Genomic DNA, 27,807 nt, shown 5'->3' with positions numbered 1-27,807 from the left:
GGCTGTGTGCCTGTGTGTGAAGAGTGAGATCTCTGTGGCTGTGTGCCTGTGTGTGAAGAGTGCAACCTGGCTGTAAGAAGTGGGCAAACTGACTGTGAAAAGTGTACTTGTCAATCAATGATATTGATGATATTCACACGGCTGCCATCTTGCCAGCAAGGTGATACCTAGGTGACACTTCCCATAGAGAGCCCATTCATCCAAACAGAAAAGTCCTCTCTATCTAACCAACATTGCAGCTGTAGGGAAAGCTTGGATTATCAATCTGTAAAGTTTCTTTTTAATAAAAATCCATCGTAGACATTTTATGAGTATGGAAGCGTTCCTTCAGTAAAAAAATCAGTAAAGCAACCTCCTGCATTATGTGCACATTCAAAACAGGTGGTACGCATGGGCCGTTGAGTGATAGTCAACAAGCACTTCCAAACTCCAGCACTTAGAAAGAAATCATCTGCAAGGAATTTCTTGACGGGAAGTATAGCTCATAAAATGTCTACGGTGGATTTTTATGAAACAAACACTTTACAGATTGAAAGAGGATAATTCAAGCTTTCCCTACAGCTGCAATGTTGGTGATTTTGACGTTGTTTAATATAATTAGAGAGGACTTTTCTGTTTGGATGAATGGGTTGTCTTATGGGAATTGTCACCTAGGTATCACACACATCCCCCAGACCAGAGTGTCTGCTGGGTCAGCCACACAGCCAGGATGAAGGCAGGATTACCTAATATCAGCCATTGAAAAGCAGTGTGTGTGTGTGTGTGTGTGTGTGTACAACGGAGGGTCTCTTTATTCATTTTCACACACACACACACACACACACACACACACACACACACACACAAAGATGTCTCCCAGGTCATGTTAATTGCTCTCTCTCCCTCAAACCCTCCACAGAGAGGAGAGGGTATATGGGAGGGGCAGAGGAGGAGCAGAGGGAGATGGATCGACGGCGTGTGTGTGTGTGTGTGTGCGTGTGCGTGGCGAGATGCTGCTCTGGGATCAGCACATACCAATCCCCACCTGTAATCACGGCTATTCTAATCTGCTCTCACGTCGGGTTTTCAAACACCGATAGCCATAAGCGAGGTCAGTGTGATCGTCCGAGCAGCTCACAGGGGACAGAGACCGCTCACAGTCAGCCTTTCCAAACTCTCTGTGGTACCGCCTTCACAATCGCATTATTGATACCGATAACTGAATTCATAATTGGAGGACTAAAGGTATCCACACACCAAGCGCCTTTTTCCGATTTTTAGCAGCGTTTCTCTGTCGGTTTTCCGAAAAACGCGTCTCCAGTGTGCAACCACCTTTAGTCTACATTTTCTGTTCGCAGTAACACTATTATTATCGCAGCCTTAGTACTGCTTCCAGTCATTATTGATCACATATCAATAATGACTGGAAGCAGTACTAAGGCTGCGATAATAATTTACATTACTAATGAACAGACTTAGAGTTGAGCCCACTTGACCTAATCAGTTAGAACATTATGAGTTTCCTGCCTCTGTACTTGGTCCGCACTTTTTCCCCCTATACAACAAATCTGGCTCGTATGCATAGACTGTAAAAAATATGGACAAAGCGTTCCCCGGGTCTAACATGGACGTAAAATGAAGCCTGTTATTCCTGCACTGTAAGTCGCCATCTTTCTAGATCCGTTTGGGCCCAGCTGGCCATTGGCTGGCTCCGTTTGGGCCCAGCTGGCCATTGGCTGCCTAGACAACGAGGCGGGACTTCCCCCCTTCTTCTCCGTTGGTTTTTATTTTGACTCGAGTGGGTGGGGACTCCCGATCATAGACTGTAACGGTAGCCACGCCCCTCAGAACATACGCGACTTTATGGTCATTTATTTTATAAATGGGACCATAATTTTCCAAAAAGAATATTATGACATTAGAAATGAGACTTTAAACTAGTGACTGGAAAGTATTCATGACCATGTTTATTAAGGTAATACAGTCTAGGTGAAGTTGGGCCCAAATACATGGACTTCTATGGGGCTATGGGTTTTTTTGGGTCCAGTGACAGCGCCACAACAGGCCATTATATGAACTTTCAGGAGTTTCAGGCTTCACAAAATATCTGTCTGACTGCCCCCCTGCTCGTATGTAGATTGGAATGCTAATGTTGGTCACACATGACAACACCGTGACAATGTTCAATAAGCTAACATATTGCCGAGGGCACCGTCTGCAAGATGGAACAATAATGAATACGAGGACAATCATGTCAATGAAAACACAGATAATCCATGCAACCAGCTACTTAATTCTGAACAATGCATTACAGCAAATATTCCACATTATACAACAGGTCGTTTCGAGGAAGCAATCCGATTGGTTGAAACGGCTTCTAGCCGAGGATCAAACCAGCACCATTCACCACCTAATCAAAACAAAGAATTCAGCTGCTCTGTTTTCCCAGAGCGCTAGCAAGCTCGGTGGCTAGGCTAGTTAGTTTCTTGGGACATTTGTGGTCGTAGTGACTACATCTGTCATTAAAAATATATATGTTTTCAGCGATTTTCTTAGTTAAGGGTAACTTTTGTATAATTGCAATATTACACACTTCAGTGATGCTTGCGGAACTCGACTTCGTCTCGTTCCTTAGCGCATCCCTGTCGTGGCAATAATCACGTTAAACCACACCCTCTCGTGTAATATTGCTTAAAATCACCATTTCCCAAAAGCAGTTTTGTCTTCATTTATTGAATTCCCACTTGTGAATATTGCCATTTCTCAAAAGTAGTTTTGTCTTCATTTATAGATTTCTTACTCGTGAATATTGAACATGTTAAACATTACTGTAAGTTGGATTTTGGTGATGTATCGCCCAGCCATAAATACACCCACCCCCACGCCCATCACACTGCCAAGTACCACCCAGAAATAATGACTCTCCTCTGCGTTGCTAGGCAACTGAAAATATAAGCATAAGTGGAGCCTTCTTCAGAGAGACAGAAGAGTGAGGGAGGAGAGATACAGCAGAAGGAGATGGCAGGCCATATCTATCCCAGTGAGTCTGTGTGGGAGGAGGTGTGAATGAGAGAGAGAGAGAGAGAGAGAGAGAGAGAGAGAGAGAGAGAGAGAGATGCAGATACTAGAGGTACACATTCAGGTACTGTACATAACACACACACACACACACACACACACACAGTACTGTAAATGATGATGGATGAAGCGACGGCAAGCAAGGTACAAGCCAGTATCCCTACAATTACCATCATTGTCTCGGTCATAATAACATAAACATAAACAGCATTCATGTGCTCTCTGTTGTGTTTAGTGTTCCAAGAGCAACAATGTAATACACCTTATTCAATCAAGACGGACACAATGAAAGATGAAATTGGCTCATTTGCATTTATACAGTGAGTGATCCACTGCTACCAAGAATGCATGTCTAGGATCAGTGAGACGGTGAGCAGCGAGGCCAGCCTGCCATGTACCGATAACCGGACACTGATCCCCAGTCTGCCAGACACCCCACCGACCGGCTCCCCACCGCCAACAACAAAGACAGAGCGGTGAGGCTTGGATTCGCTACATGGGGGCTAGTCTACCATTCAATCACAACTGGTACTCCCCCCACCTTCGCTAACTGGGTCAGGAGGAGAAGCATAGCACAATCACTGCTGCTGACACCTAATGGTGGAGTGGGAGAACTGCATTGGTTTATATTGCTCACAGCTGCAGAGGCTGCACAATTTATTGAGAAAGAAAATAACTAAACGAAAAATAAAGCAAGATCCTGCCTTCTGAAAAATAGAAAATGAAAAATAAATATGCGGGGGTGGGGGGGGGGGGCGTCTCACACCTTTTCAGGGCGTCAAACCTAGTACCTCACGGTCCAATTTCCCCAAAGGGCCCCTGTTGCCAAGGGCCCCTGGGCCACGGCCCCACTGGCCCAATAGCTAGCCCAGAGTGTGTTTCCACTGAAAATTATTTGGTTCAGATTAACCTAAAAGTCGTTTCGGAACTGGAAACAAAGAATGGCCGCCGGTTCCGTGGAAGAACCAGTTCTAGAAACAACGTTATTTTGGTAAGAAAGTAACTCAAGAGTAATGCACACTGACAGGGAATGCTTAAAATGTAATGATGTTAATTAACCCATTTAGACCTGAGGACAATTCATTCTACAAATGCCTTCTAAATTCGGACAGTTTTCTGAAAAACCCTATGTTTCTATGTCAGTCGTTCTCAAACATTTTCATGTCAAGGACCCCCAAGAATATAGGTAATTGGCCGCCGACCCCCATCTGAAAATATGTTGTTCCAGGGACCCCCCAGAAGAAGCAAAGATTTGAGTTATTCAAAAATAGCAGACCTACAAGCTCATAGTGCGGTACTCGGTGCCGCACTATGAGCTTGTAGATCTGATATTTTTCAATAGCTAAATTGTAACATAATGCCATACAACACCAAAAGGTGTTTTTGGGCCTCACTTTGGGCCTCACTCCACTAAGTGAGAGGTATACCAGAATCTGTCTAGACTTCAAAGATCCGGGTGGATGATAATCACGCCAACACCGTCAGTCACTAAGTAGAACTGAGTAACTGACCCCAACACGGCTGTATAGTTCTCCCAGCAGGAGCCGCGTGGACCTCGCCTGAGAGTCCAGCCAACCAACCGTGACTGGCCCTGATCACAGTTGATTATGGTGGACAGGGGAAACAAACACTTTAATCTATATGCTACAGTTGCTTGCTAATCAGTTCCGAAATGGCCACTTTCAATTCACCCCACATTGCCAATTGATTAGAAGAGAAACCCAACAGCTGGCCACCAAAAAAACAAAACAAAAAAACTTGCCATCAGCCCTTGACAGATGGCACACCTGGCCACCCTGATCTTTTCTCTAGCTTTCATTTGCGAACCAAGAGCCAGAGAGCTGGATGCAATTGTCCAGTCAAACATCAGAACGCTCTCTCTCCCTTTCCTTTCCTTTCTTCCATTCACAGACTGCCTGTCACTGTGTCCACAGAGACCCCATTCCTTCATGCTGTCACTGTGCACAGACCCCATTCCTTCAGCTAGTGCTCACTCAGAGCTGGCTTTGCCTGCATTTAGCCTGTGGGGAATGCCAGGCCTTATGCTTCATTTTATGCTTAAAAAAAAAGCCTACATAACAAGCTCACAAGTCGCGGTGCAATGCGTTGTGATTTGCTCATAGATTTGTCAATATTTTATGTGTAAAGTAGAGATCAAGCTTCAGGATAGTGTTCCGTACACTCGTACAGATGGCTTTGAAATCCCAGACAGAATATCTGCTGGGTGTCACGATGTGTGTATGTGATCTATGTCCATGTAAGAAGCACGGACATAGATCCATGCAGAGAGAGCACAATTACTGTACATACAAACTAACATTTTGTCCCCAAGATTAATTGTAATAATAATTATAATAGCAAATAGCAGCTCAGATTCATATTGCGCTTTTCTAAATACCCAAAGTCTCCCCCAAAAAGCGTAAAAACCTATACCAATAGTCTATCCAGCTACTGTCGGACACAAAAATAAAATATTTTCTTCCCAAATGGAGATGAGTGACACCGACTGAATGATAGCAATTGCTCCTCCTGATCATAATAGCTACTGTAGCTAAATAACAGAACTCTTTAGGAGAGGCAGTGAAGATGCTACAAAACAGAAAATATGCAATATGTATGCCAATTTATTGAATATGGCTTAAATTATCATTTAAGCCTTTTAGGCTCAGAGCCAGCCCGCCCAGTTAATGACACTGTGATGAACTTTTTTTTTTTTTTTAACCGGTTTATTTTAGTCTTTTCTTTAGGTTATTACAAACAAATTCGTATTTACAATGTTCCTCCGAGAGCCATTAAAGGCAAGTTTCCTCTGTTACATGCGGTTGTATTCAGTGTTATTTCAAATATTCACAAGCATTCAAATGGAGGGACTATCAAGTGCATTTAAATACACACTAGTGGCTACAGCATGTCATTCATCAAACTGTCAGAAAGCAGGGCAGATCTACTAAGGAACACAACAGCACACGCACGCACGCGAAGGACCCTCTAGACAAGATTGAGAAGACGTTTAATTAAATGCTCTCCTGGAATCAAAGCATACTCAATCTAGGAAGGAACACCTGGCTGGATAAACAAGTTAGGGCACATACAATTGAATTACAGCATCCTGATTGAAGTTGACAATAAAAGGGTTACTTTCTTCAGGTCTGTGTTTTGTCCAACCATCTCTACACTTCTCCTAAATGGGAAGTCCCTAGACAACATAGCATTGTTCAGTGCCTCGGCTGTCCTAATATGGTCAGGATTGATTGTGCACACAAGTTGACACACAACACACACACATACAGTACAATACTTTCATTTTCTCTCTCTGGTATGGCATGTTGGGCATTGAGGCAGCCAGCTGTTATGGGCAGGGCTTAAAGCCCCAAAAAATCCCCAAGACTGAAAAAGATTTTTTTCAAATCTGCACTGATATACCCCTATGAAATCCTCAGGACTGAAATCAGTCCCCAGGACTGAGAACTTTAAGCCCTGTGTTATGGGGTTTTGAGCTGCATCGCCCCTGGATTACATGCTAGGGGTGAACCAAGGGTAATCCAATGTGCAAGGATCTGCAGAAAGATCTAGGACTGACGATACAGACGAGACGTTCTCGGTAAGAACAGCTGAGTGAAAGCAGACGTTCTTTTTCCTTCGAGGCAGCTAAGAGCTGCGGCTAGGAGCAGGCTAAATGGGTTTCTGAGGCTAGGGGCAGGCTGCCCCGCCGCCAAAAAGGTACGGCAAACATTTCAGCCAGAGATCATGTTACAGAAGCAGCCACACACAGTCTAAATAAAGACGGCTCACACCGGTCAGATATAGCTATGTGTGGCGTGTGTCATCGGTGAGGCTATAGACGATAGTACAGCTGTGAGTGAAAGCTTATCGTAGCATTTCACATTGTCAAATGGGGTCTTTTGTATCTTCGCATTAAGAAAACTGAACTCCGATCTCTCCGTGCATTCTTTTCTCCTGGAAATAAAATATAATCTCGAGTTATATTAGACAACTCATATGGCCCGGGTGGGTTCCACAATATCAGCACTCCACCATCGGTCACTCTGGGGCATCTGGCGGGCTCCGACAGTGCCACAAAACGCATCATAAATCCCCCTTTATGCTTTGGCCTTTTGAGACTTATGGTCGTGCCACGAAAATACGAGGCGGATTCCAGCAGCTGTGATTCATCATTTTTGGGTAGACCTCCATTTCACTATAAGCTCTCTGAGCAGAGTCAGCTGGGAACGGAGAGAGAGAGGGTCACCAAAGTGGCTCTTCGATGTCATGTGAAACTTTGAATTCCAGGAGATGGCTCTGCATCCAGGGTGGTAGAGTTGGGCAATATGGACACAATCTAATATATATTTGCATAGTGATGCAAGTCATCCAACTTGCAGAATGGCCATTTGTTTTAAACCAATACAACACATCTTATATTAAAACACAAACAATCCAGATGATATCTAGCCTCTTAGCAAAATATCAATATACTGTAATATCGGTATATTGCCCAGCCCTACAGGGTGGTAAGTTGCTCACAGCCAAAATGCTAATACGTCTTTACGACTGAGTGAAAACTACGTCTTTACGATTGAGTGAAAACTACGTCTTTACGATTGAGTGAAAACTAGCCTCGGAAAACATGGCCTCAGTCTTGACCAAAATGTTTTCATGTGTGTGTATGTGAGTCAGAGTTGCCTCAGACCAAGCCTGGGGCTGACTTCCATGTCCGACTTCTCTACAATGGCTATCATTTAGTCACAGTGAGGAGGGAAGTACAGCAGCATGAGAACGTGTTCATTAACTGACTGGTGGCTGGTGGCATGACGTTGCAAAAACTGTCAGAATTCATGTATCTCTCGTCATGCTGTCATGTTAGAACAGTGTACTGTCGCTGGATGCATGTCCCCGTTCCCGTTGTTAGCTTGTCATCCATCTAGCCTCTGCTTGTACGTGTGAGACGAACCCCACGGTGCATATAGATTCATTTTGGTGTGTCAGAATAGGGAATGGGGAACTCACTTTATCGTCAAACCAAAGAATAGCTGATGTGGGTGCTGATGGGAAAGAGGAACAGATTGCTAACCGTTTTTAAAAACACATATGGGGTAATTTTTACATATACAGGCTTGTGTGTTCACACCAGGCAGTTGCTTTAGTCGATATTTAATATTTGTGATATTAATTTGATCAGAGACACTGACAGCCCTTCTCCCATACAGTATAAGTTCATTCAACTAGGTTACAAGGTACAACAGATAATACTGTTAAGACCCATTGAAAACACACTTCCCTGCTATTGGAGGAGACTTATTGTCCTTCTAATGAATAGGAAGACCTTCATCTTTCTCATGCATTCATACAATATGTGAATGTTTTCAGTAATGTTGCATGAAGGACTCCTCCAAGTGCATGGATGAAAATGAAGTATTGTGTGAAAATGTCCTCTTCTTTTAACGTGAAATTCCCCCTTTTCATTGCAGGTTGGTCAGCGCAGAGCCACAGTGTACAGCCATTTCAGAATTTCCTTGAAAAATCAAACAATTATGTTGGCGCCAAATTAGGTTTCGGTTTAGGAGACGAACAACACCCTGCATGTTTGTCAAATCTGATAAGAGGACTTTATGTGGCCCATTGCTTGCTTCCATTACGTGGACTCGTGGAGGCATAGAAATGAAAATAGAGGCCAAAGATATGCTCTTCTAAAAATGGCCAAAAAGCCAGACAGAGTCTCAAATAATATGCATTAATTGACAGATTATACAACACACTTAAACCCCTCTCTCTCTCTCTCTCTCTCTCTGCAGGAGGTGATGAATAAGGATGTGCAGTAAACATCAGAATGCCAGATCTGCAGTTGGATGACACTGACAGTCAGTGACACACACACACACACACACACACACACCCCCCCCCCCCCCCCCCCCTCTCAACTAGTCTGCTCTGTATCTGATTCTGGATCCTTGGCTCTCTCCTTCACCAGCCAGCTGGCTTTCTCAAAGGAGCACACAGTCTTCCATCTGCTAGACTCTAGAGAGTCCACTATCACAGGAACCCTCTTCATCTGCTGCTGTGATTCAGTGAGCAAGAAATAGACTTTTTCTCATCACATAATGGAAGGGGGGGAATAATAAAAAATGCTCATGATTACCCAATATAGACAACTCTTTGATTAAAAAAATAGTAATAATAATAGAAAAATCACAACAGCGGTACTACCCCCATGAGAACAAGTATACAAAATATAAACCACAATAGCAAAACAAGGGACATAAATTGGTAATTAAAGTTGATCTGTCTGGACCTTTAATAAAAAGCAAAAAGGTCACAGACAGATGTGATCTAGTGGCTGGCTGCAATTACTTCACCATCTTAAAAAACATAAAACTGCATATAATAAATGTCAGTCAGTCAGGCTTAGGTTTCGTGTTATCCGTGGTGACTGTATGCGTGTAACCAGTAAAGCCACGCACGCGCCCACGCATGATTTCCATTTAAAAACTGAGCAGCTAAATGCTTGGGTTAGCTCGCTAGCTATAAACCGCTAGCTGCCTGTGTGCAAGCTTAACATTGCAAAAACATCTCAAAACTTTTACAAGTGTGGCCACGGCCGGTGCTGCTGACATTTCAACGGGCCGCTAAACAAAACACGCCGCCGTGGTCGTTAACTTACCGTAGTTTGTGTGTTTATGGGAGCCAGTTAAAATCCTCGTCTGTTGCAGCTAGCATTTCTTCCAGCAGCAGTTCTCCTTCCAACATGGGACTGTGTAGACGTGTCTGTCCGTCTGCTGCAGACTGACGTTCGCTAGTTAGCACGGTGGCTAGCCGCTAGCACTGCCAGTGCCACTGTCAGCACCCAGCACTGAGCAGCCATGGGAACATGATGCTGTCTGATGTCCACTCACAAAACATTCTCAATGTGTATGGGTCCTTGAGGGAGTTCCAGTGGGTCCCCTGCTTTTATTACTCTATGGGGTTCCCCAGCTAATTGATAGTTAGTGTAGTATATCTGGTTCCATTTTGTACACTGAGTTAAATTAATATTATAAATTGGGTTCCCAGAGACGTGCCATTAAATGGGGGTCTGTAGGCTGGAAACAATGCATGCCTGGCCCCTGGGGGTCCTTGCAATTAAAATGGTTTGAGTATCATTAGAGCCACACAAATCTTATTATGGGGGTCCCTGGCATTATATCTTTTCAAATGGGGGTCCATTGGCTAATACTAGGTGTCTAATAGGTGGGGGTCCTTGACATTAAAAGGTTTGAGAACCACTGCTGTGTAGCCTACAAACACACAGGACTCAAAGTGCTCATTTTGCTAGAACACACATTAACTTCGTTCCATCCAATGATAGCCTATGTAAAATAATAATCTAATTTATCAAATTTTATGCCCAATTTGAAAATAACCATTCAAGCAGCTCATATGCTGAATTGCAAGCTTGTACCAATCTTTATTAGGCTACTAAGTATTATACGAAATATAAACAAGAGTTCAGAGTCAAGGTCAATGTCGTTTTAAATGTTTTTTCTTCATAGAAGAGTGGACAGGCAATGATGCAGAAGGGATAAATCTCCCACAATGGTATTCAAATAATTATGAGCGAGTCAGCAAATAGAAAATTTGTCATTTAATGCAACATAATTGTGACCGAGTAACAATTATCTCATGGAAATAAACCACCAAAGTGACAGACAGTATGTTTAATACAGGTATATATTACAATGTGCCTTGTTATATAATACAGTCAGGGTTTGTTTTTTCTTCTTTAATAAAAATAAGCACTGGGAAAGAGTGATACTTTTACATTTTATTGTAAATTGGATATTATGCACATTACTTAGCAATTAATGACTTGTTAATTAAGCTTGTTAAGTTGTCACAGAAGATGTCCAGTCAACAGGCAATTTGTTTTTGCCAGGAGAGTTGCAAGCTTAAATTTGCGTTTCAGGGTGAATTGTGTGGGAAAGTAAAGTAGTACCAATGAGGAACAAGGTGACTGCTTGTGCAAAAGAGAGAACAGCCAATGAACACAAATAACGTTTTTAATCATCTGAATTGTATGAGACAGTAACCGTGTTGTAAAGGGAGACATTTTAACCAAAATGCTTCAAGTCCTTTGTAGTCTCAAATAATCCCCCAAGAGTATTCATTTCGCCATTGGGGGCGAATTTGATGGGTTTTTTGTGTTTGTTTTTTCAGTAGGTCAAACAAAAAAGGTGTGGTCTCACAGACAAAATAAATATTGCACGTGTGATACAGTACAAGGGTGTTTTGCATACGAGTGTCCGGCCCCTCTCCTATGTTTTGTTATTAACTCACTTTATTTTCTTCAAATACAATTATGGTAATTTTTCTATTCAATGTACAGACAATTTAACAGTGTACACAATATGTATATAAACATAACTAAAAGTAGACATTTGAAGTGTAACAATGACATCCTGTGTTGTGAGACCAAACCTTTTTTTTGTCCCGTTTTTTACTTATTTGTACAAAGACGATACAACTATCCAGTCATGCAATGTGGTTGGGACGGGGGAGGGAGGGGGGGCTCTCTGTTTTTAAGCGTTCTGCATCTCCTTGCCAATCTTGTAGCTCAGAATCTTGTTCCAGTCGATCTTGGTGCGAGTCACAGGGAGCTGGCGGCGTAAGGCTTTGAAGGTAGTGTCCGACATGGTCTGGTAATTCTCATTGATGGCAGTCTGAATGGAAGGAGGAAGATGATGAGAGAAGGGAATAAGTAGGGATGAAGGGCAGATGAATGGGAACGTGGGTAACTAAAGGGATGTCAGAAAACGTAGACGGAGAAAGAGGCAGATTGAGAAGTAGAAAAACCACCACAACCATTCAACCATTGCAGACTTTTTTTTAACCCATTTTGGGGGCGGGAACCCCTTTTGGTGCATTATGTTATGCTTTAGCTATTGAAAAATAGCAGATCTACAAGCCCATAGCGCGCCACCGAGTGGCGCGCTACGAGCTTGTAGGTCTGCTATTATTATTTTTTTATCGAAGAACGACTGACATACAAACATAGCTTTTTCAGAAAACTGTCAGGATGTAGAAGACATTTTTTAAATCTGATCTCAGGTCAGAATGGGTTTTAAAGCATGATTACTGAACTCCTGTTGGACATTAGTTCCATACCAAATAGAATTTAGAACAAAACAAAACTGAGCGGTCAGAAGTGGAAAGGCATGGTCTGGTATCCAGAGACGGTTGGCATACTACTGTACGGAAAGCCTATTTTTAACCGTAAAGTAATTAAATTGTGACTTTTACCTATTATATCCTATAATGAAGAAGAATTCAATTTTGCAATTGCCTATTTCACAATTTTGAGGATTTTCTTCTCTCCCCAAACTACTGCATCGAGTTGAAATTGCAAGGAAAAGAAAAGAAAATACACATTCAGGCCTTTTTTATTTTCAGGGGCAGAAATGGCCTTCCATAGTGTAATGCAGGAATCATCCGTCAGAATGGTACATTTCCCACACCTGCATATAAACATGGGATGGTGGCTATACCGGAACATATTTATAACCCTGTTATCCAGAGCAGGGTTTGCTGACATTGCAGTTACGTTTTCAGCACCGATCTGCTTCAGATTAACGTTGGGTTGGTGCAACCACGGTTTGCTATCGTCGGCCTATGAGCAGCCTGACCGAAGCACTTTGGGGTTATACTGTACATGTGCCTTGGGGCAAAGAACGTGAAATTGACATTCCAGTTGTCTTTGCAATCTTACATCGGAATGTTAACTCGCATTTTGACAACCGTATATTTTAATAACCCCTACTTTCCCATAAGATACAGCCCCTAACCCTGTTATGGGTGTGCACGGCAGTCATTTTGCTTTTCAGTAACCAACACTGACACTACTTCTTGGGCCTTTCTCGGCCCCACCTCTCTCCCTATGTTTTAGGATCCAAGATGGCCACAGCACCAGGAGAGGGTGGGGCAGAGGTGAGCGGACGGGGTTGACATATGACCTTACTGGGCTGCATTCAAGACACTTGCCTTGTGTCTGACACCTGCCTTGTGTCTGACACCTGACTTGTGTCTGAACACAGCTTTGATGGATGTGTTCTGCCCCCCTCCCCCCATCAAACAAAATGTGTGACACAAGACAAACGCAAGACAGGTGTCTTGAATTTGTGAACGCAGCCCAGTAAGGCCACCCCTCCTGGTGCTGCGGCCATCTTGGATCGTAAGCAGAGTAACGCAGCAGAGAGTAAACAACATTCTTCTTGGGTCATCAGACTGATCTTTTGGAACCAGACTTATAACTGACTAACCGGCGACCGCATGAGTCAGCTTACTTTAATGTCACATTTTAGGCCCCAGTTGAAGGCCTTAATTAACCATTGAGACTCATGAGTGTGACAGCAGAATAAGCTTACTGTCTCAATAATATGGAGACAGTACAGAGCTCGACAGTGACCGCCCACTTTTAGAATGGCTGTGGTACCACAATAGAATTTCCCCATTCCTTTTTTACTCCATAGACATTTCAGGTGTTAGAAAGTCTGGAATCGAGCCAATCAGTGTGATGAATCATGATCAGAGAGAACACGTTTGATTTGGGTCAAATAAACAAATTGCGCATAACGTTCCAATGCTTCCAACCAAACGATAGTCATGATTATTATAGTGTTTATATTATAAATGTAACAATATTTTAGTTGTCTGGTAGTAATTATATTACTGGTAGTAATTACATTTCCATTGACTATGAATGGAGAATTTACGTCATGATGACGTACGATGATAAGAGCGCCCCTCACTTCACACAGGTGTGATTTTTACTTCAGGAATCTCATTAATGAGCTCCATTCTCTGTGGTTCTAGAACGATCACATGACAAAAGAAACGGAAAGCAACGAGGAGTGATGGAAGGATATGGACCCGTTAGCCATTATCACTCGGTAAAGAGAATGGGACCCAACCGGGGAACTACCCTTGGACTGGGACTGCCATTGGATTTTTTTTAGTTCTTTCATGTCATATGAAAGCAGAGAATCATAGCTTCAAATTGACATGTAATGTCTGGAGTGGAGAAAACAGGCTTGAAAGGTTCACTTCTGTGGTCTCTAACATTACACCTAGCTACATGTTTAAGCATTTATTTCATATTTACATGTCGATTTCAGCTCCGACACTTATTTCAGACATGCTCTAGTATGTGAAGAGTCTTCCTGTGCTATTAACTCATTCCTCTGGTGAAAAGCTATAATTTGCGGGATGGCAGTCTCTCAGTCAAATCTGGTCACGCAAGAGCAAAATGGCCCTTGTATGAATACGGTCAATGAAGTGAGTAGAGGGATAAAACATGGGAGACACATCCAGTTAACTTGACAAACCAACCTGGTAGTCGTTTTCGGCAGCCTCCATTATCTTGACAAACTCCTTTGCAGTTGCAGCTTCGTTCTGAAAGAAGAGAAGGGGGAGAGGGGGGAAGATGAGTCAGCATGGAAATTCAGCTTTAAGTCTTTATTTTTAGACTTCACCTTCATCGATTCAATGATCGTCTCTCGTAGAAGATAGAAGATCTCTTTTACAGAGAGAGACCCGGCCAAGACTACCATAGCACAGTCACTTTTTCTGGTTAGAGGACTACGAAAAACTGGAATTTTGTTTTAGGAAAGGTATTTTTGCATTAGCAGACTTTTTATGCAAAGCGTGGGAAAAAGTTTGTGTAAAGAAAAAGAAAAACTGTTTCTTGTACACAATGCAATATTGAAACAATGATTTGTATGGTGTGTCCTATAAGTCCATGTGGGCTGGGCGCCTTGGGTGCATGACACAAAAATAAAGAATCTAACCATCTATCTATAGGCAAAGAAATAAAACCGTATAAACACACAATTTCCACAGCTAAATCACAATATAGCTTTAGCAAAGTTTCTCTGAGGGAAGAACATGTGTGGGAATTATTGATGGGAAAATAGACTTTACCATGCATAGACTATATACTTTAATGTGACCTGGTGGTTAGAGTGTCCGCTCTGAGACTGGGAGGTCGGGGTTCGATCCCCGGTCGGGTCATACCAAAGACTCTGAAAAAGCTGACCCAATGCCTCCCAGCTTGGCACTCGGCTTTAAGGGGGCAAGTCCCTGTGGGGGTAAGTCCCTGTGACTTACCCCCACTTAGCATCATGTCCAGGGGGTGTATATTTGTACATCAAGCCGATGACGACGCCAGGCCCAGGAAATAATTCCCAATGCATTTTTCCCATTTCAAAAAGTATTTATTTAAAGACCTTTTAAGCAAAGCCAACAAAGCCAACTCGAGTTGTGACAAATCATGACAACACAATATTTTGGACCAAACAAATTATTACAAAGACGATGATGACAAAGATGATGATTTGTCACAACTCAAGTTGGCTTTGTACGAGGCTTAAAAGGACTTTAAATAAATACTTTTTGAAATGTCTATGAGGAAAATTAACGGAATTATTTCCTGGGTCCTCGTAGGGGGTGGGACTTCGACGCTACAGAAACAGTAGATAGGCTCCTGCCCTATGGGCCTCATGGCTCGGCAAGGCTTACTTATACTTAATGTATGGGATACTGCAGTGGTAAAGTACATGTGTGATCTTGACAGTGTGAGATATGTTGGGTTCTTGAGTTTACAGAAGATGGTGATTTTTGCATGTGTGGACATGATGATGTAGTGGGGCACAATTTCATTCGCACTTCAAGGCAAAGGCTCGCTTGACTCTAGGTCTGTAAGAGTTCAGGAGTACCCAGGATCACATTAGATGATTGACACAGGGGTAAAAAATGGGTTACAAAAAAAAAAAAAAAAAAAAAAAATCACGACCTTGCGGGTCCGTTTCAGCGCTTACGACGACAACGAAAGTGTCTGCGTCCATTCCGGTGGTGACGCTTAAAATAGGGGTCGGTGCGGCCTGAAAACCGTGGTGCTCCGAGCTAAAAGCATCTAGTGGCCGGCGTGGATCAAAGTGGATCAAACCAAACAAACGGATGCGTTTCAGCGAGCAGGACCTTCGTCAGTGTAGGACACACATTTTGACACACTCCTTCCAAGTTCATTCATATCCACGAGAGTGCCGTGATGTACTTACAGAGATAGGCATGGACTCCTGGACTTCTTTGTGGCTCACCAGCTGAACATTGCCATCCTCATAGTAATGAACCTGAAGCGAGACGCACACGCAACGCTTGTTAAATGTTGAGTGTTGCGTCAAGAATGTCAAACAGTTTTATTTAGGCTTGTTTTTTAGAAGGCCAGAGCTCTGAAAGGGACAGATAAGCAACAGCTGTATCTGTGCACAGAAATACATCCATGTGTATGCTATGTATACACACAGTATTTGGACCGAAAAGCTACGGCTTCAGTCTACACCTTTATTTCAGGTCCAAATACTTTCTGAAAAGTTTTTAACCCTGTTGTAGGCCTACATGATTTTTAAGACTGAAATGAACTATATTCATTCATTCATAAAAAAACACACACACACACACACACACACACACACACACACACAGTCTTAAAATACTTTCACAACTGTTCTTTAAAGGTTACACCACGCACATGAGTACAGACAAGCATGTGTGCATGCACACCTGTATTTTCATGATGCCTGCCACCTGCGTGGTGGAGGGGGAGGTGGTAAACTTCCATTCTGATCTCCAGCGTCCATTCCTGTACAGTGAAGAAGAGAAATAGCATGTCATTTAAACCATTTAGGCCTGACGTCGAAATTAAGAAAATGTCTTCTAAATCATGACAGTTTTCATGTCAAGGACCCCCAAATGGACATTTATTAGACCATTTGAAAAGATATGCCAGTGACCCAGATTTTTACGGCTCTAGCAGTGATCCCAAAACATTAAAGGTATATTCAGTGATTTCACTCAAAAAACCTTAGGTTTCGTTTTTGGCTGTGGGACCCAGCCTTTCGTCCAATCAGGATAGAGAGTCAAAAACGAAACCTAAGGTTTTTTGACCCCCAGGGGTTAACTGGGGACAGGGAGGAACTCCTTATATGGCCAGCACACTCTATAGTAGGGAGGATTATGACAACAAAACAAAAAAATAAGTGATATTTGAATTAAGTGAAATCACTGAATATACCTTTAATTTCAAGGACCCCCAGTTTTGACATGCATTAGGCTAGGGACCCCCATTTTTATCTCTGGTACCCCAATTTATATTGTAACTTTTAACTCTGAGAGTGTACAAATGGAAACCGTTAAGGTCCATTTGTACTTTACTAGTACCAGTGGTACTAGGACCAGTGCTGGTACTAGTACCAGTGGTGGTACTTGAGCCCCCCTCTGGTGGTACACAGAGGAGTGAGTTGCCCAAAAAAGGAAAAAAAGATATTAAAAAAAATATTATAAAATATTTATATTACTACAGGTAGTTCTTCTGACCAAGCAATTGGTTGAAATAGGCTATCCAGCCGTGCTGAAATGAGCATGACAGCACACCTAGCCACTAATAGAATGTTTGAGAACGGATTAATCACATTAGAAATATCAGCGGTTTTGTCAGAGCAGCAGCATAATTGGCTTAGGAATGGAACGAAAAGGGCAGGTATACGCTCCTGCATTTTAACATATATTATTTATGGTGGTACTTGGAGAGCCAAATATATTCTGAGGTGGTACTTCAGTATAAATAGTTTGGGAATCCGTGACCTAGAGGATGCAGTTAATTTCAATAGACCGACATCTTAAAGAAGTTTTGTTCCCACTTCTGCACTTTTCAAGGTAGTCTTACTTTTCAAGGTAGTCTTACTTAGTCTTCAACAGCAGAGCGAAAAAAAAACAACATTCTATCCAACAGCAGAGCGGAAAAAAAAACAATATTCTATCCAACAGCAGAGCGAAAAGAAAAACAATATTCTATCCATCAGATTCCCTTCAGTCAAACTGTGATTACCAGTCACAACCGGGCCGTGCAAGAGGAGACCCACAATCTGCCTCAGTAAATCAGGTACAGGGATATCCTGTAACATGTCAGCCCAGTTTCTTGAAGGAAGATAATAGCTATAACCCATTTTGGACTGAGGTCGGGAAAAAAGGTTTTCTAAATCAAAAGAAATTCTGGAAAGCCCATGTTTCTATGTCAGTGGTGCTCAATCTTTTTCACGTCAAGGACCCTCAGAATTATCTCTATTGGGCCACGGACCCCCATCTCAAAATATGTAGTTGCAGGCACCCCCCAGAAGCAAATAATTCAGTTAAAAATGTTCGCTCTGAAAGTATACAGTATATATTCAATGATTTGCGCCACATTTTAACGACTTTTCAAAAAATAGCAGACCTACAAGCTCATGAGCTTGTAGGTCTGCTATTTTTCAATAGCTAAATTATAACATAATATTTAAAAACACCAAAAGGGGGTTCCCGCCCAGAATGGGATAATGTGCAACAGCTATGGGATCATTACTTCTCAACAAGCCTCGATGAAGCTCACCCTGCAAAGAGGATTGGCGCGGCCTGTATCCAATTAAGATTAACCTGATCAGGAAGAGATCAACAAGGGCTAATAGGGGCCAACCGTCTAAGGAGATCTCTGGGAGATAAGCAGCCAATTACAGCGATGACCTTTCATTGGGGCCGGTACAAATCTAGACCCAATTCAGTAGGTTTTATTAAGTTATGCTAGGCTGTGGCAAAACCTCTTCAACTTTTTTAGATTTCTGAATAATAGGTTTTAGGGTTGTGCAGAAACTACAGATAATGTACGTACGTTGCTATGCTGAAACTCCAAATATTGGCAAGAGATCTCTTGTTAAAATAGATGCAAAAGAAATCGATAAAATAGGTCTCAAAGTCAATGTATAAAGGCATTGCATAAAATCCTCTTATATTTTTGTTTTACTTAATTTCTATTTGCCGATTAACACAAAATTACAGTCACGACTCACAGTACATCAATAACAAGCAACATATTCCTGTCCATTCACGAAAGTCCATCATTATTATCGGTTTCGTCCTGTTGCTTTCTATAATCAGTCCATTTCTCACATTTTTCAGTGAATAGTTCCTCTTGTAATCTCAATGTATGAGTTAGTTTCTCCATTACAAATATCTCTTCCACAATGCTCAGCCACTGCCCACAAACTGGGGGTTCTGAATTGTACCATAGAGTTGTAATTGCTTTTTTAATAGCTGCCATTGCCTACCAATAATACAATAATATCTTCTCTCCATGTATTATCCTGTGTCAATGTCAAATCACCCAGGTACAGTACAACAGTATCGTCTTGGGTATCTCATAGCTTAATCTATTCTTCATCTCTGACCTTACATTATCCCAATAAATTCATTCATTTTTGGACAATTCCAATGTGTTCATGATACATCCACATAACCTTCAGCATGGTTGTTGCTCAGACAGCATCCTTGCTCGAATCGTTGGAGTTATGAAATATCTGTTAATATTCTTCCAGCTTGTGGCCGTACACTGTGTTGTACATATTGTACCAGTCCTCATCCTCCGTAATCTGTACCCCAAAATCCAATTTCACACTCCTTAATAAAATCCTCTTTCTAATTCAAACGGCAATATTATTTCCCCGAAACTTTGTTACGACTATGGTTGTAAGTTATGGTTTTCTATATACAGTGTGTGTGTGTGTGTGTGTGTGTGTGTGTGTGTGGGGAGCCATTGCTGTGCCATTCACCAGCTGCTGATACTATTGTGTTGCATCCTAATTTCTGTAAATAAATACTTTATTCTTTTGGCTACTTGGGGAACTTGGGGGACATGTTAGCGTCTTAGGCACCCAGAGACTGGTGCATATTAACCCATTCTGGGCGGGCACCCATTTTGGTGTCAGCATCATGTTATGCTTTAGCTATTTAAAAAATAGCAGATCTACAAGCTCATATCGCGACACCGAGTGGCGCGATACGAGCTTGTAGGTCTGCTATTTTAGAAAAATCGAAGAGCGACTGACATTTTTAGAATCTGATCTCAGGTCAGAATGGGTTCATCAGACCAGTGTGTGTCCGGCGGAAACCTCGTATGAATCTGATCTCAGGTCAGAATGGGTTAAACACCCGTGTCCCTGTGCAAGTCAACGGAGAGAATACTGTAGTACTACTAGTATACCGCTTTGGATGATAATTTTTTTTATCAACAGTATGTGTTGTGAGCTTCAGAATATTTTAGCTGCGCAACCCAAATACAAGTCAGTAATTAAAAAGAGAATTCATCAACGATCGCACAGCATGCTGGACTCTGTATGAACCTAAAAGAGAATTCATCAACGATCACACAGCATGCTGGCGTGCATATGAACCTAAAAGAGAATTCATCAACAGTCCCACAGCATGCTGGACTCCGTATGAACCTACCAGAAGTTTTTTGGTTGAAACTGATGGCACTCGATACACACGATGATCGTTTGATGGCCGTCGATGGTCTTCCCGTAAATCTGCGGAGAGAAAGTTATCACTCTTTGAGTCAATGACACAGGAAGAAAATCACAGGAAGGGGTCACTATGACGCAAAACAAATGGGCATGGATGGTATAAGTATGCCTAAAATCATATTTAGAAAATGTTTCAGATGAAAAAAATGATGATTTGAATCGAATATTTAGTAAAAGTCATGGAAGGGGAACCTTCTGAGAGCTTCACGGGCAAATAAAAGATAATAAACTTCAAAACGGGTCAGAAAGACTTCAGACACTCTAGTGCTGGGAGTGGACTTGATTCATACCTAGTTGCCTGCAGTGTCTCTTACCGTATAGCCTACAAGCTTGTAGATCAGCTACTTTCAGCACGTTACACAAAACTCCTTTTTATGTGCATCGTCCTTTTTTTAAGTGGTGCAACCACTTCCTTAAGTAGTTTTGTGTGTGCCTGCCTGGCTGCCTGGCTGGCTGGCTGGCTACCTACTCGTGTCTGAGCACGGAAATTGCATTTGGTTGGTTTTCAAAACCAAGTGTCACTGTTGTAGCAGCCTAACACACACATACATATTAACTGTATATATGATGTATTGTATATCTAATTGCAGTGCAATATTTGCATTCAAGGCCAATTATTTCCATTTAGACAATGACGGATTAGGTGTATGGAACTAAATATGTGGGGTGCTGGGGGACATATTATCTCCATTTAGGCCTGGCGTCAAACTTTTAAATAATGTCTTCTAATTCCTGACAGTTTTCTGAAATACCTCATGTTTCTATATCAGTGGTGCTCAATATTTCATGTCAAGGACCCCAAAAACTGTAATTGGACACCGACCCCCCCATCTGAAAATATGTTGTTCCAGGAACCCCTCAGAAGCAAAGAGTTGAGTTAAAAACGTTGGCTCTGAATATACATTCATTTGTGCCACGTGTTCACGATCTTTCAAAAATAGCAGACCTACAAGCTCGTAGCGCGCCACTCGGTGGCGTGCTATGAGCTTGTAGATCTGCTATTTCTCAATAGCTAAAGTACAACAGAATGGTTTCTCTTTCTGCTGTGGTCTCTCAATCTCTCCTCTACATGTAGTAGGACCGTGCTGTACACTTCTCAACAATAACCAAACACACCAGGTCCTTCAAATAGTGGAGACACAATTCTTACCAAACCTCATCTGACTGACGTTTCCTTCACTGTGGCCAGTCAGTTTGGTTTCAAGTCATTACTCAATTCATTGATGTGTTCCTTCCTACTTGTAGTCATCAGCACAGCTCCCAGTAAAGTGGATTTGACGAGCCGACACAGTATAGCTCAGCTCGGCTCGGTTCAGTTAGAGTTAGATGGTGTGAAACGCCCTCATGTGGCCCATCTGTGGCATTGGAGAGTCCATGCTTAAAATCAGTCCATAATGTGATTTAGTTTTTTCTGGTTCAACTTTCTATTGTACCATTTTGTTTTTAAGAACAAAAATATTTGACAGTTAAGTGTTGATAAATATTGGTTTGTTTATGACTAGTTAACCCATTTTGGGGCGGGAACCCCTTTTGGTGTTAGCATTATGTTATGCTTTAGCTATTGAAAAATAGCAGAGCTTGTAGGTCTGCTATTTTTGAAAAATCGAATTACGACTGACATAGAAACATAGCTTTTTCAGAAAACTGTCAGGATGTAGAAGACATTTTTAGAATCTGATCTCAGGTCAGAATGGGTCACAAGTGTGATTTGTCAACATGCCCCATTTTCAGTTACTTGTACCATTCCACACCATCAGATTTGATATATCCAATGATAGGTGTTTGTTGGTTATATTTATAAAGTGGTAACCTTTCCCATGTAACCAATGGTAACTAAACTGTATGTGTTCATGACAGCTACCTATTTTACCACAAACAATTAAATACAAACTGGAAAAGCCTCTCGGTTGTTTTTAGACTTTACCACATCCACCAAAATGAAGCTGGTCAATATTAAATCGTTTTTTTGTGATTTCCTCCTGAGAAAAGCCCCTATTTGAATGAAAGAAAAAAAAAGCTCTCGTAGCCTGTAGCTTTTATTGAGAAAAATCGGTTTGAGGGGAAAAGGAAGTTGCCGCCCCGTTGTTCCTGCCTGTCGACTACAAAACAATACTACAACATGACGTAACGCTCCCGACAGGATCATACAGACTTTTGAAACAGAGACCAGGCTTTCCTCCGAGGTGGTGGAAAGCCTGGTGAGGAGTGGTTAGTGAAAAGGTGCTAAATGCTTACGGTGCAGACTCCCTGGGGGTAGGATAGTAGTGAGGTGGTGGAAAGCCTGGTGAGGAGTGGTTAGTGAAAAGGTGCTAAATGCTTACGGTGCAGACTCCCTGGGGGTAGTGCTCTTAAAGCCTGGTGAGGAGTGGTTAGTGAAAAGGTGCTAAATGCTTACGGTGCAGACTCCCTGGGGGTAGTGCTCTTAAAGCCTGGTGAGGAGTGGTTAGTGAAAAGGTGCTAAATGCTTACGGTGCAGACTCCCTGGGGGTAGTGCTCCTTCACGTAGGCCCGGACCGCGGCGTCCACGGCGCCCCTCCAGCCCTCCAGGGAGGCGTCTCCGTCGTGGGGTCGGGGGTCGCTGGCCTCCTTCCGGAGGTGGTCGAACTTGAAGGAGATCTTGTTCTTGGGGTCCAGGACCCGGCCGTTGCCCAGGTCACCATGCTCTGTGATTAAGACCTATCAGAAGACAGAGGAGCAGAGTAAGAGAAGAGGCAACAAGGAGGGAGGATGAATGACCAGTGGGAGAGGAAGAAGGAAAGGAGAGAAGAGGAACCACTGGGGCAAGCACTCTGTAGCAGTGGTTTTCAACCAGTGGTCCGGGGACCACCGGTGGACCACCAGTGGTCCTTGAGGAGGTTCCAGGTGGTCCCCATGCAGCTAAATGATGGAGAGTTGGTAACCAAATGGACCCTCATTAGAACTTCAACTCTTGAGAGCGTAAAATGAAATTTACGCCCTCAAGAGTTACATTATTGTTAAATCAGTACAGCATGGATAGTGGACAAAATATTATTGAACGACAACCAAATATAGTTTAGTTTTGGGTCTGAGATCGACTAAATGTCATCAAATGGTGGTCTCTCTCTAGGTCGCCCTCAGACGAGCCTTCCATCGTCGCTTCCAGCCAGTACATCCTGTTAGCGTGGGACGTCCTCGTGACCCGGTGCCCGTGTGTTGGTTCCCACAGCACCAGTTTGCTGGCTGGCAGCTCCTGGTGTCTATGGCAGTGTACTGCTTGTAGATCTGTTATTTTTAAATAGCTAAAGCATAACATAATGCTTAAAACACCAAAATGGGTTACCGACCTCGCGTCGACACATCAGCATGACGTGTTCACAGCACAGACGACCTAGCATACACGACGGGACAAACAGGCACTTGTACTAAAGACAAGCCTGATGAACTGAGATGTAATCCACTATTCTCCTTCCCAGAGGTGGATTGGGGGAAAAAAACAAAAAAAAACACTGGTGCTGATTCAGTAAGCGTCCTATCTCACACCCCCTAAACCCCACCCTCTACTGACCCTCATCGCAACACACTTAACCCATTTAGGCCAGACATCGAAATTTAAAAAATGTCTTCTAAATCATCTGAAATACCTCATGACAGTGGTGCTCAATATTTCATGTCAAGAACCCCATCTGAAATGATGTTGTTCCAGGGACTGCCCCAGAAGCAAAGACTTTAGTTAAAAACGTTCGCTCTGAAAAATATATATATTCCAAATTTGTGCCACATTTTCAAGATTTTTCAAAAATAGCAGACCTACAAGCTCGTAGCGCGCCACTCGGTGGCGCGCTATGAGCTTGTAGATCTGCTATTTTTAAATAGCTAAATTAGAACATAATGTTTAAAACACCAAAAGGGGTTTCCGCCCAAAATGGGTTAAAAATGTAAAATATTTTGGGACAGGACATACAGACATCTCCTGGCCTGAAAAGGAGTGAATGCGTGTTTGACAACTAACAACGCACCAGAGATATTACTAAAAGTCTTTTTTTTGAATGAAGAGGAGACATTATCTGAATGCCTGTTCCCCCTTTGTCTGTGGCATTTCACTTCTGTAAGTTAACTCATGTTCCCGTTTAATGCAACAGACACATCTATAGCTTAGGGATACATCTCCGTGATAAGAAATGACTTCCTCTCTTGTGAAAACAGCACTAGTAACGTTACTAATTTATGCTTTTTGCCGTGTGTGTGTGTGTGTGGTGTTCACAGGCGGAGGAGACATCAGTGCTACAATAAGTGGAGCCGATTGGACTCTAGTAGGGTCTGGAAATCAAAACTATGCATGAGGCCTCCGCAAAAGGTTGCAGTCACTTCAGAAGTTACGATTGTTTAAGAGTGTCACGAGCCAGTTGGGTTGTCGTTAGCCGTGTCATCATCTGGAGGAGATTATTATGCACTCTATGGGAGTACATACTGTACAGTACATACTGTACCAGGAGGGCTGGCCTCAGGAGAGACAATGATCTCGCCATGAACATCGGAAAGAGCATAAATTGGCCTTAAGGGAAGGCCAGTGCGTTTCAATTATGCTTTAGTGTTTTCAATGCTTTCAGTGCTGCTGATCCAACCACAAACTCACCTGTTCTTCGTATCCCTCGACCTTCACTGGGGTAAACTGGTCCACGTTGTACTGTGCAAACGCACTGGTGACAAAAACAACATGGAAACAAGTCTCCGTTACATGATGCACGGGTTCTGAATGGAACACATCTGTATGGTTCTTTATAAAGAACATGGACGGGTTCTGAATGGAACACATCTGTATGGTTCTTTATAAAGAACATGGACGGGTTCTGAATGGAACACATCTGTATGGTTCTTTATAAAGAACATGATGGACGGGTTCTGAATGGAACACATCTGTATGGTTCTTTATAAAGAACATGATGGACGGGTTCTGAATGGAACACATCTGTATGGTTCTTTATAAAGAACATGGACGGGTTCTGAATGGAACACATCTGTATGGTTCTTTATAAAGAACATGATGGACGGGTTCTGAATGGAACACATCTGTATGGTTCTTTATAAAGAACATGATGGACGGGTTCTGAATGGAACACATCTGTATGGTTCTTTATAAAGAACATGATGGACGGGTTCTGAATGGAACACATCTGTATGGTTCTTTATAAAGAACATGATGGACGGGTTCTGAATGGAACAAATAGTTCTTTATAAAGAACTGACATGGTTGCCGTTAGTATGCAACAGTATATAACCATTTCAGTGTGTGTACTGTATGTACTACGTACAGTAACAAATGTCACTCATTTCTGCCATCCTAGAAATACACTAATTCGTCAAATCGGTTAACGGGAATTATGCCATTTAAAAAATGTATATATAGCAATAGTCCCTTCAGACTATGTGATATGCATAACATGTGTTAGTAGAAACCGTTACAAACACATTGGTGATGAAGTGTCTTGGTAAGGATTTTTTTTTTTTTATATATTTTTTATCCCACGATTTTGTAACCCATTTTTCACCCCTGTGTCAATCATCTAATGTGATCCTGGGCTCTACACACCCTCCGCCAACCTAGTCCCCAAATATGGGGGACAAGGGGAGAGCAACGGACTTGAACTCATGCTTCCTTCATGCCTGAGTGTCCAAGTTGCTCCTTTACACCTGACAGGGGGGAGTTTCCCTGGTTGGACGTAGCGCGTGGAAGGAACACGTTATTCCAACCAGTTCCTTTCCCCTCCATCAGGCGCCCCGGCTGGCCAGGGGGAGGCAGTTTAGAGACCAGGATTACTGCATGTTTTTGTGAGGGTACCTCCCCTAGGGGACACGGGGAGAACATGCAAACTCCACACAGAAAGGCCCTTTCGCCAACCCCGCCTTCGGGTATGGGCACTGATGACGCGGAGGAGGAAACATGCCGCCAGCACCCACAGCGCCCGAGCGGGAATCGAACCCAGGACCTTCTAGCTGTGAGGCGACAGCACTACCAACTGTGCCACCGTGCCCCCCTTTGGTAAGGAATTAGTTCCAAGTTTTTTTTGTAATATTCCCTGACGTAAGTGCCCCCTCGGGAAAATAAAATCCATCGACTCAAATGAAAGTTGTATGAGAGAAGGAGGGAGGAAGATAATCTAGAGATAATCACATGCCATGCTTTCAGTCCAATTCTGTCACGGCGTTATGAATTTAACCCATTTTGGGGCGGGAACCCCTTTGTGTTTTAAACATTATGTTATAATTTAGCTATTGAAAAATAGCAGATCTACAAGCTCATAGCGCGCCACCGAGTGGCGCGCTACGAGCTTGTAGGTCTGCTATTTTTGAAAAATCGTGAAAACGTGCCTCAAATTTGGAATATATTTTTTCAGAACAAACGTTTTTAACTAAAATCTTTGCTTCTGGGGAGGTCCCTGGAATAACATATTTTGAGATGGGGGTCGGAGGCCAATTAGAGATCATTTTTGGGGTCCTTGACATGAAATATTGAGTGATATAGGCCTAGAAACATAGGTATTTCAGAAAACTTTTTCAGGTCTAAATGGGTTAACAGCATACATCGCTAATATTATTGAATCATGCCTCCTGGTGGAGATCTGCACGAGCGCACCTTTCATTCTCATGGAATACTGAATACACGCATTCATTATGAGCACTAATGATGCGCTTTAACAGTTTGACTGCGGAAAACGATTTACCAGACTTTTAATCAACCCCCCTTCACTGCCGAGATTGTTGTATTACCTTTAGAGCATACGCTGAATTATTTGGGCTTTTAATCCGCGAAAATCCAGCAAAAAAAGCTCCCCTGGTTTGTTATGATCCGAGTGTAGCATCCACCATCTTGGTGCACCCGGAAGACGCACACAAGACTGGTCTCAATGAGGCGTTGCACCCCATTCGTTTACATTGGCCTCAATTTCCCAGAAGCCCTAGCAGGCCACAGCATGTGACGATTTCCGGTTTCTGTTGTGAAACAGATGCACCTACTCTCTTTCTCCGCGGCGAAGAAGAATTTTCTTTTTTTTGTTTACATTACGGCGGATTAAACACATAAAACAAAACTCGCGTATGTCCGATATGGCAGCGACATTAACCTGGAGTAATCCATTCAAAGCACGGAAACTGTTAACACATTTAGGACCGACATCGAAATTAAAAAAAAAAAGTCTTCAAACTCCTGGCAGTTTTCTGAAAAACCTTATGTTTCTGTATTAGTGGTGCTCAATATTTCACGTCAATTATATGTAATATGTCTCCGCCCCCCCATCTGAAAATATGTTGTTCCAGGGACCTCCCCAGAAGCAAAGATTTGAGTTAAAATGTTTGTAATAATATATATATATATATATTA

The 27,807-nt window shown here is 42.5% G+C and overlaps 2 protein-coding genes across 4 annotated transcripts in view; both read right to left on the bottom strand.

Moving 5' to 3' along the window:
- LOC310858007 (suppressor of tumorigenicity 7 protein homolog) overlaps window positions 1-9,823 on the bottom strand; it is a 69,797-nt gene extending 59,974 nt beyond the window's left edge. For 2 of the 3 annotated variants that reach the window (XM_083764051.1, XM_083764052.1), the window contains exon 1: window positions 9,716-9,823. The gene's annotated coding sequence lies outside the window, so the exon portion shown is untranslated. The remainder of the gene's footprint in view (window positions 1-9,715) is intronic. The other variant, XM_083764053.1, reaches the window with a different exon arrangement.
- Window positions 9,824-10,660: 837 nt separating this feature from the next.
- LOC310857019 (F-actin-capping protein subunit alpha-2) overlaps window positions 10,661-27,807 on the bottom strand; it is a 37,922-nt gene continuing 20,775 nt past the window's right edge. Inside the window, exons 4-10 of the mRNA XM_083762616.1 lie at window positions 25,066-25,129; window positions 22,941-23,147; window positions 20,395-20,474; window positions 16,645-16,723; window positions 16,143-16,214; window positions 14,416-14,478; window positions 10,661-11,750 (exon numbers count right to left, since the gene is read on the bottom strand). Of these exons, the coding sequence (XP_083618742.1) occupies window positions 11,610-11,750; window positions 14,416-14,478; window positions 16,143-16,214; window positions 16,645-16,723; window positions 20,395-20,474; window positions 22,941-23,147; window positions 25,066-25,129 (706 nt within the window). The 3' untranslated portion in view covers window positions 10,661-11,609. The remainder of the gene's footprint in view (window positions 11,751-14,415; window positions 14,479-16,142; window positions 16,215-16,644; window positions 16,724-20,394; window positions 20,475-22,940; window positions 23,148-25,065; window positions 25,130-27,807) is intronic.

This window comes from Protomyctophum parallelum, assembly GCF_964188405.1.
Source record: "Protomyctophum parallelum genome assembly, chromosome: 4".
Taxonomy (NCBI): domain Eukaryota; kingdom Metazoa; phylum Chordata; class Actinopteri; order Myctophiformes; family Myctophidae; genus Protomyctophum; species Protomyctophum parallelum.
This window is presented reverse-complemented; position numbering and strand designations above follow the sequence as displayed.